General features: G+C 34.1%; 2 protein-coding genes across 2 annotated transcripts; both read left to right on the top strand.

Moving 5' to 3' along the window:
• Window positions 1-1987: 1987 nt before the first annotated feature.
• On the top strand, window positions 1988-3807 carry LOC113689431 (peroxidase 7-like). Its single transcript, XM_027207201.2, has 2 exons — window positions 1988-2284; window positions 2945-3807. Exons 1-2 carry the CDS (start codon window positions 1988-1990, stop codon window positions 3689-3691), a joined length of 1044 nt encoding a protein of 347 aa, XP_027063002.1. The 3' UTR covers window positions 3692-3807.
• A 1955-nt stretch (window positions 3808-5762) lies between these two features.
• On the top strand, window positions 5763-7964 carry LOC113690058 (amino acid transporter AVT1J). The gene is made up of 2 exons (XM_027207875.2): window positions 5763-6649; window positions 7308-7964. Exons 1-2 carry the CDS (start codon window positions 5888-5890, stop codon window positions 7827-7829), a joined length of 1284 nt encoding a protein of 427 aa, XP_027063676.1. The 5' UTR covers window positions 5763-5887; the 3' UTR covers window positions 7830-7964.
• Window positions 7965-10229: the final 2265 nt, after the last annotated feature.

Below are 10229 nucleotides of genomic sequence, written 5' to 3'. Positions count from 1 at the left end.
GCAGATTCCTCCTTTCGCAGCTGTGGCATGTTAAGATATCCCACACATATCGGGAGGTGAACAGATGCGCAGACACACTCGCAAGAATGGGAGGCAGATTACAATCCAACTTTATAACTTTTGCTAATTGTCCTCAAGAACTTGCCTTTGTCTATGATGAGGACTTGAAAGGAATCTGTTTTCCCTACACTATCTCTTGTGCACTGTAATAGATAGGGCGAAACTCTATTTTATTAATGTTTAATCCCTATTTCTACCAAAAAAAAAAGTTGTTAGACCTATAATCTCTATATTTGCAACAAGCACGCTCTCATCTTAAATTGTTAATTTTTTTTGTTCAATACATGCAAATTATTTAGTAAGTGGTTTGTATACAAAAATCACGTGTTTTGGAACTTAGTAACTTTAATTTTGGATACTTTGATACTTATGCATTTCGGTATCTTTCATTAGCTGTCGATGGGCATTAGCTCCACCACATTAATTTCGTTTGGTCACATAGCCGAATAATAGTAGGACCTTAATTTTGCTGATCGAAGGGCGGTCGAGAAAGGATTAAATCCAGGATCAATTGTGGTGGAGTCTTAGCATTTGAAATGAGATTAATAGTTGTCTAATTGGATTCTAATTCTCAATTGTGCTTGCCAAGAGTATTATTTCATAGTAGATAACGATTAGTGGTCTCAATCTGATGATCTTTGCAATGCATGGTTGAGCACTATTTTGACCAATTGATTTACATCAAGGATATGGTAAAATAATGGATTCTACAAGATAATGCATGAACCAGTTCCTAACGTAGTGTCCCTAGCTCATCCCACAAGGGCCACAACCTAACTACACTAATAGGTGCCTCGGATGATGTTGGACCAAGAAGTATTGATAAATTGGCTAGACTAAATAATTGTAGACTTTGAATGATTGGACTTTTATACCTTAAATTATTGTATTATGATTTTGTTGAATTATCACAGCTTAGTTAATGTTCTAAGATATGATTTGCAAAGGATGTAATCATAAATGGGGATTAGGCCCTAAATTGGATTTACTTCGTCTATCTAGGAAAGCATAGTGTGAAAATTTACTTCACTTTTTTTTGTTTTTTTTTTTTGGTTATGAATTTTTGGAAGGGAAGGAATGGAAAGAAAGAAATGGGGATGATATAGAATTCGTGAGGATACAATTTTCGTTTGAAATCATAATAAGAAGAACAATGACCCTTCTCCACATGCTGAACTTGCACATGATCATGCAAAATTAAGCAAGCCTCTGACATTTGAAGCTGGCTAGAAATAGTGCCATAGAAACTTTTGGAATATATCTTTAGCCTACCAAAGCAATTCTAGAGAGGGTTCTTGCTGACATTCTAACAAAAATAGTTCTAGCATTAAAATTTGAACCGTGAGAATAGCTCCTTTAAAGTTTTATTCATAAATGTTAAGTCAATATTCCTTTAAAGCTATTTTAACAAATCGAATAGCTTCTTACATGATGAAAGCAATAATTACAGTAATAGACATGTTTTTTTAACAAAAACAATAATCCATTAAGCTACGATAAGAACGAATCAACGTATTTCAACTACAACCAACTGTTTGTTTGTTATAATTTATAAAATTGTGTTTTATGTGTTGGCAGTACATATGCCATCACAACAATCTGTAAAGTTAATCTTCTTATACCAGGTGCATTTGGTTTTGCCGTAGTATCTGCACAAAGACTAAGGTTCTAACTTCCGCCCCCAGCTGTTACTCAAATCTACATATAATAATCACATCATTTGACTCATACATGTTGCCATGTTTCTACTAAGTGCTCCTCACGTATTCCATCAGAGCTTGCGGATCCCTTCAAATGGGAATGTATATATAGTCGTAAACAACAAAAGATATATACTACAAGCCAATTTTTGCATACATAATTCTCAATTTTCTCCAAAATTCAGCAATCTAAGATATTAGGATTGAGGTCTTAGAATTGAGCAAACATGAAATTGTGCTTCTATTTTGTTTTTGCCCTGTGTTTACTTGCTCATGTATTCATAGTAGTCTCAGCTAACCCTTTGATGCTACCAACTTTAAAAGCTACCAAATTACACAAGATTGAACCACGGAAAATCCCAAAAGTCATATCTCCTGCAGGTATCTTGTCCACCACTTACTATATTAAGTCTTGTCCAAACCTTGAGGGCATCATCCAGCAAAAGGTGAATGATTGGATCAAGAAGGATTACACGATTGCAGCAAGCATCATCCGCTTACATTTCCACGACTGTGCTGTTCGGGTACTTTCACTAATCTTATTTTTCCTCTTTTCATCAACGTTAATCATGTTTACTTGTTGGAGAAATGTGTATGTCACTCTGAGATTTCAAGTAAGATGATTTACTTTTCTTGATTAAAATTCTCCGAACAATATCTATATTTTTTGAGATTTATTTACTTCATACAAAAAACTTTGTTTTATGTACCTTAAGCACCTTAAATACATGGATTTACATGGATAATACCATTGTGCGTTAAATGACAATGACAACTTGGTTATTGTCTATATTTTCCTCGACCTCACTTTTAATAGTGGATTAATGACACATTATTTTAAACTTTTCTTTACCAAAAGAAGAATGACATTTCTCATACTACCATCTCTACGGCAATTTAGATATGACTTAAAGTAGTAAATTCTAGTTTGTTCTAGGCATGTCTATTCCGCCCTATAAATATAACAACATAGGTAAAAACAATCTTTCAGAGAGTATTAATTTTTCTTTATTAGAAAATACTACTTTTAGGCTTTTAGCACTCAATCTTTTGAAAACATTGCATTCTTTAATCTTCTTAAGTGCAAACTTTTCTTCTCAAAGAGCCAATTTTCTGCATCTGATTATGATCACCAATGTGGCCTCAAAGATATATAGAGTTAACCGTCATACTATGCATTGCAGGGATGCGATGCTTCAATCTTGCTGAACCATGCAGGGAGTGAAAGAGCAGCCCAGGCAAGCAAGACACTAAGAGGATTCGAATTAATCAACGAGATCAAAGCCGAAGTTGAGAGGAGGTGCCCAAGAACCGTCTCCTGTGCAGACATTCTCACAGCAGCAGCAAGAGATGCAACGGTCATTGCAGGAGGTCCTTTCTGGGAAGTGCCATTTGGTCGAAAAGATGGTCGAATTTCGCTCGCAAAAGAGGCAAACATGGTTCCGAATGGGCATGAAAATGTTACCACCCTAATTGATTTCTTCCAAAAAAGAGGCCTAAATATTGTTGATTTAGTCACTCTTTCGGGGTCACACACTATTGGAAGAAGCACCTGCATTTCGATCCAGCAAAGGCTCGATAACTTCAGAGGAACCGGGAAGCCTGATTCCTCAATGGATGTTGGATATCTGAATTTCTTGAAGAAACAATGTAGTCGTGACACGAACTTTGTCAATCTTGATGCGACAACTCCAAGAACTTTTGATGAAGTTTACTACAAAAATTTGCAAACAAAGAAGGGATTATTACAAACTGATCAGCTACTTTACTCGGATGCAAGAACTGCACCTCTTGTGGCGGCATTGGCATCTCAACCGCAACTCTTCATTAGCCAATTTGCAGTCTCCATGGTGAATCTTGGGAATGTCCAAGTTCTTACGGGTACTAAGAATGGTGAAATAAGGCATAATTGCAACTATGTCAATCCTTGATTAGATGAAGCAATGGGTATAATCTGCATTCGTGGTTTTCTTTCGTCTGATTTTACGCCTTTGTCTCAAACTTGAATTAGTTTATTTTTATCAACGGTATTTGATGTTGCCCAAATTGCTTTTTTATTCATTTACCTAATGTAATAGTTCCTTCTTGGACCTTTCACCTTTTAATTTGGTCAATACAATCTCTTCTGCGCTTAAACTTGACTGATTGGCGCACTAATTGTTTATCATCGTTTTTAAGGGAAGATCTTAATTAGTCCAAATGGGTGCTTGTGAATTCTACGGCTCGTACTTATCTATATTCTGTATATGGATGGATTGATCTACACATAGTTATAAAACCCGGTCCTGTCCGATGGTCAAACCGATCAACTCGGTAAATCGGTCATAGAACTGAGTTGAGTTGCTAATTAAACCACTTACATAACAAATTTGTTGACCAATCAACGATCGGACAATTCAATCGGTGAATCAGAAAAAAATTGTCGATTGAATCATTGGTTGAACCATTAACTTAAAAATTTTACTATTTTTATAATTTAAAATATATTATTATACTATATAATATAACTATTGCACAACTCAATTCGCAGTTAAACTGATGATCCGATAACTCGATCACCTCTTCAAATTGAGTTTCGGTTCGAGTTTAATAACTATCATATACAAGTAGACCATTTCATTGTCAAGTAGACTATATGCTCATTTGATTGCTTGTTCGATCATGAAAGTAATTGGATAATTATCTCTGTATCATCAAACCAGTTTTATCTGTAGAATGTTGAATGAATACAATAAGAAGTTTTTATATGCTGAAAAAATGTTTTAAAAAAAATCTGCTGTTGTATCCATCCTGTTTCAGCATGCAGAATTCACGTGGTTAATAAATGCCGAGAATGCGCATACATCTAACTAATAGACACGTCAGGATGTTGCTTCTAAACATTATTCTCCTAATTTTGGACGTAAATGAACGGCAAGATAGAGATGGCTATAGCATCCACGTTGATTAATTCGTTTGTTTCCAAGTTATCATTGAAAATTGACTAATGGATTTATGATTACACTTTAGAAATTTATTTGGCTACTTTAGTCGCCACAAAATTGACGGACTACAATTTAAAATAACCATTTCATGATTATATAGGGCCATGAAACTTAGATTGAAAATGTTATTAAAAAAATTGGTAAATTGCCTTTGCCCCCCTCCCCCTTTGATTTGGTGCTTTTACACATAAACCTCCTTATCGTTTAAAAACCTATACATAACTTGTTAGAAGGATTAAAGTGTAACCGTTAGTTTTCTGTTAAAACTAGAGATCAATAGTAGAAAGTCAAACTCAATCTAATAAATTGATAAACTCACCCTTTCACTACTTTTCTTTTTTTTTTTTCTTTTCTTTCTCTCTCTCTTTTTTTTTTTTGGGAAGAGAAGAGATGATTTTGAAAATCTATTCTTTGGCCTACAAAATTTTAATTTTTTCCAAATACAAAAGATATGGAAGGGAAATAAATAAATAAATAAGAAACAAAATAGATGGAAGGGAAACATAAAACAAATAAATAAGAAACAAAAATACCAGATCTTTTTTGTCTATAAATATCATTATAGGTTTTTAGCCAAATCTTTAATGGTATTTCTAGTTCTTATTTAGCTATTTTTTGTTTTAATTTGTTTTTTTAGGGAAAACAAGAAGTAATAAAAAGATAAATTTGCTAATTTATTAGTTTGATTTTGAGTTTTTTACTATTGAATATTGACCGTTAGTTTTAATAAAAAAATTAATGGTGATACTTTAACCCAAATTATGAGGAAGTTATATATAATTTTTTAAATTATAAGGGGTTATATGATAAAGCACCAAACTATAAAGGGATAAAAGGTAATTTATTCTTAGAAAAATAAGCATTACAAACAACCATTGCACGTTTCAAGTAAAGACAGACCCGTACCAATCATCCTATGGCTGAAGCCATATTCGATTTTCACTTTGCTTCATCGAACAAGTAGTGTTCCATACGAAAGAAATATCTTCCAAAGAAATCATTATCTTGAACAAAATCAAAACGTTGTTGCTGCTATGAATAGAAAGCCACCAAAAAGAGGCTAGACCACAATGTAATTCCACCTCTCTTTAGGCCACTATTGTTCACTTTGCTTTATCCAGCAAGTGTTTCACAAACTTATTCATGGATGAAACAGCAGAAAATAGCCACTCAGTTGCTATACCTCTCCTGGATGGAGCGAATGAATCCAATGAATTGAAGCCTGAAGGACATCTTTCCACTTTAGGCTGTACATCCTTTTGGAAAACATGCTTCCATGGAGTCAATTCTTTATCAGGTGTTGGGATACTCTCAGTCCCATATGCACTATCATCAGGTGGATGGTTAAGCTTATTCCTTCTCCTCATCATTGCATGCTCAACCCTCTACACTGGCTTCTTGATTCAAAGATGTATGGATTTGGAAACCACCATAAGGACTTTTCCTGATATGGGGCAACGGGCATTTGGGGCAAAAGGAAGAACACTTGTATCAATCATAATGAACGCTGAACTTTATTTGGTGGCTACTGGTTTCTTGATTATTGAAGGAGATAATTTGTCAAACTTATTTCCAGATGTTGGGTTTGCAATAGGTGGTTTTAATATTGGTGCAAGACAAAGTTTTGTTATCATGGTTGGACTTATAATTCTTCCCACGGTTTGGTTGAATAATATGAACATTCTTTCATATGTATCAGCTAGTGGAGTTGTGGCTTCAGTTGTACTTCTTTGCTCAATTTTGTGGACTGGTGCATTTGATGGGATTGGATTTCATGAAAAGGGAAGGGTAATAGGTTGGAGTGGAATCCCAACAGCTGCTAGTCTTTATGCCTTTTGCTATTGCTCTCATCCTGTTTTTCCAACCTTGTATACTTCCATGAGAAATCGGAGACAATTCCCAAAGGTACTGATGAATTCTCTTGATTGATACTCTCACCTCATTTCAATTGCTCTTTTTGAATATTTAAAAGAGTAATACTGTGATACTTTTTGATTTTTGATATATGCAACACAAAAAAAAGGAAGTGATATTTGCACTCCAGAATTAGCCTCTTGCACCTCTTGGAAGCATATTATTTAGTGAGTGAATTGAAATGCAAGGGACTAAAATGGGAGTGTGAATATCAATTTCAAAAAAAGGTTAAAAAGCTTTTTAAAAGAAAATTCTGAAAGAAACTTTCCAATAATTTTAAGTTGATGACATTCTGCTGTTAAATTTTTATTTTTTTTACTCCAAACTTCTATTGATTCGAGTATTCACTAGAACTGAATATGGACTGTTTTAACTCTAAAAACAAATGGTTACACCTGAGTAACAGGTGCAGTTTTTTAGAAGTGAAGAACTCAAGTTAATCCAAGTCTAGTGCTTTGTATATATAAGTGGCATTAGGGGAGGGTTTGGTTGGACGGTAAAATAGGAGTCCGGGATTGTAAGTTAGAGGTTGTTGGCTCAAAACCTCTCACCTAAGAAAAAAAGAAGGTGTAAATGGCATTATTCCTTTAACTCATTTTATTCTCTAAATATTTTCCTTGAACCTGATTTTTTTTTTCTTTTTTTACAGGTTTTGCTTCTTTGCTTTTTCTTCTGCACCCTTACCTATGCATTAATGGCAGTTTTGGGGTACCTAATGTTTGGTTCAAAAGTTCATTCTCAAATAACCTTAGACCTTCCAACCAATAAAATTAGCTCAAAAGTAGCCATATACACCACACTTGTCAATCCCATAGCCAAATATGCACTGATGGTTACGCCAATTGTGGATGCTATTGAAAATAGACTCCTCTCTGGTCACAAGAAAAGATCAGACAGCCTACTCATCAGAACCTGCCTCGTCTTCAGCACTGTCATTATCGCTGTGGCCATACCATTTTTTGGACAGCTAATGTCACTCGTGGGAGCATTTCTGAGCATTACAGCTTCTGTCATACTACCATCCTTGTGCTTCTTGAAGATTTCTGGCACCCACCAACGATTTAATTTGGAGTTTTTGATCATAACTGGAATGGTTTTGATGGGTACGGCAATTATGATTACTGGAACTTACACATCTTTGTTGGAGTTAATAATCAACTTTGCAATGTAAATTTGCATTGACACAAAATATTCTGCTGTTGTTTAGTACTGCTTTGCTAGGCGAAACATCAACACAGATTCCAAAACGGACGGCATGATTTTTAGGATTTTATAAAGTGGGGCATGCTTTTCTTTGTCTTTCTCATTTAATTCTCTTAGTCTTTTTTTTAATTCTCTTAGTCGTTGTGATCGTATTTTATATCTTTTTTTCGCACGTAATTTTGACCAGGGTACCATCAATTTGCCAATTCGCAATATTGGGCCTCTGACAATTTGCCGAGGAAATGTGAGTGTAAAAATTTTCGTATCTGAAGTTCTATTAAGACAGTACTACGTTGGCCCAATTATTTAGCAGTTTCAATTGTAATTAGTTGCCAGGAGACAAATGTCTGCTTTTCTTTGGGCTCAGAATTGGGCTATGGCCACAAGGGCCTGAACCGGTATTTTGTCAGACGTCTATCTTGTTCAAGTTCCTGTGTACCAAAGTCCTCAAATCGGTAATTCATGACAGGGGTGTGAATTCTTGATCCTACTTTTCAGTCTCAAAGCGCAAAGATTTTTCATGTAAAATAACTGAATTGCAAACATTTTAGCTGCAATTTCTAGTCTTCATTTTGTATGAGAAAATAAATGCCATTTTTCTAGAATGTAGAATGGAAATCCATCAAAGGAAGCTTTCTGCAGATTATGAACTTTCTAATGAATTTCTTAGGCTTCAGAAATCGATCGTAAAAGACATAGTATATACACACCCTTTCAATACTTTCATAATTAGTTAGTATGGTTGGCATGAATGTGATATGGTATCTAGTAATAAAATGGATGGTTAGTATGGTTAGCAATAATAATATGTGATACGGTATTTAATACTTTAACAATTGAATTAATCTTTCATACACTGACAATATATATACTATTAGTATTGAATAAATGATAATTATGCAAAAATTAAATTTGAAATTCAACTTTTGCATATATATATATATATATATATATATCATGGATTCAAGGATAATAGCGTATACACTTTTAATATATGTAAGATTTACTCTTAATAATTAGTTATTATGGTTAATATAGGTTGGGGAGTTAGTTGTTTTAATAGTTGATTAGTGTGATGTTTATTTGTAATGGAGGAAGGCATAATTGGCATTGACATTGAGGAGATTTTTTTCATCACTTAAGAATTAAAAGCAAGAGGACTGAGATTTCACTACCCTTCCCTACTTCCCTATTAATTTTCCTAAAAGACAAACAATTTTTTTTTTATTTTTTAGTATAAGTGAGAGGTATCGAACCCAAAATCTTTTACTTACATCTCTTTCACCGTACCATCCAATTCATTCCTTTTCCACTAACAATTCTAGAAACCAATATTAAGCACTAATGAATGGCCGAACAGACAAATTGAGGACAATATAGTAAACTCATGCCACCACATCACCTGTCATTGGCAAATGCGAGCTTTATCTTAAACGCTTTAGAGCATAAGTACATGTGAAACTCCAGAAATAGACAAACTACTTATGGTGCACAATAGGGGATCAAATGTAATCTTCATAACCTCAGCTAATAGTGGCAAAGTTAGGATCCAAGATTACGAGGGCAATTAGTTTGATGTACAATACAGTACAATCAAGGTAAAAAAATATTGTTAACATTTTAATAACCAGTATGATAATTGTGTGAATTTTGTTAAAATTATATAGCGCTTTACAATAATAACAACTAGATGACATTTTTTTTTGTATAATACACAAAATAATCTTTACATTTTTATGTGCCAAAAATGTTAAAATTTCTTTTCTATCTAAATTTTCAACTAGTACTTAGCTTCGTTTCAAACATGTCACCATTTATAAGCTAAGAGATAATTATAGATTTCAAGAATTTAGGGGGCAAAATAACGAAATGTAGGAACTTGTAAAATTTTTAAGGGGTGCAATTATAAGAAAAAATTGAAAATTGAAAATTTTTCCAAACCTATTTTCAAAATACTTTAAAGTTGAGGGGGGCAATTGCCCATTCTCACTTGAATGTGGCTCCGCTACTGTCAGCTAACACTTCTATTCTTTTAGGATTGCATGGCGAATTCTTACTAATTACCTTCTTGTTCAACTCTATTACATAAAATCCCCACGCCAAAAGTATGTTTCCAGTTATATTATAGTAGTATATATGCCCATGTTTCAATTTAATCTCACTAGGGAATGTCATTTTAAATAGTGCCCATTTGGTTGCTAGTAGTATAAGTAGTGGCCATTTTACCACAAAATTCGCACAAGCATTATCAACACTTCTCATTTCTCTCAAATCCAACTGCTTTCTTGGTTCATTCAATGCTCCTTGCTCCTACCTTTCCTACTCACCTCCATTAAATTTGTACAGAACCCAAGAGTCTCCAAAGAGA

This window comes from Coffea arabica, chromosome 5c (genome assembly GCF_036785885.1).
Source record: "Coffea arabica cultivar ET-39 chromosome 5c, Coffea Arabica ET-39 HiFi, whole genome shotgun sequence".
In the NCBI taxonomy this organism is placed as follows: Eukaryota; Viridiplantae; Streptophyta; class Magnoliopsida; order Gentianales; family Rubiaceae; genus Coffea; species Coffea arabica.
The sequence above is the reverse complement of the archived record's forward strand: the minus strand, read 5'-3'. Positions and strand labels throughout refer to the sequence as shown.

Excerpts from the sequence above, each read along its gene's own strand:
- LOC113689431 (XM_027207201.2), top strand. The coding sequence starts at position 1,988 with ATGAAATTGTGCTTCTATTTTGTTTTTGCCCTGTGTTTACTTGCTCAT. Across the intron at positions 2,285-2,944 it reads TCCACGACTGTGCTGTTCGG|GGATGCGATGCTTCAATCTT; the intron begins GTACTTTCACTA and ends TATGCATTGCAG.
- LOC113690058 (XM_027207875.2), top strand. The coding sequence starts at position 5,888 with ATGGATGAAACAGCAGAAAATAGCCACTCAGTTGCTATACCTCTCCTG. Across the intron at positions 6,650-7,307 it reads ATCGGAGACAATTCCCAAAG|GTTTTGCTTCTTTGCTTTTT; the intron begins GTACTGATGAAT and ends CTTTTTTTACAG.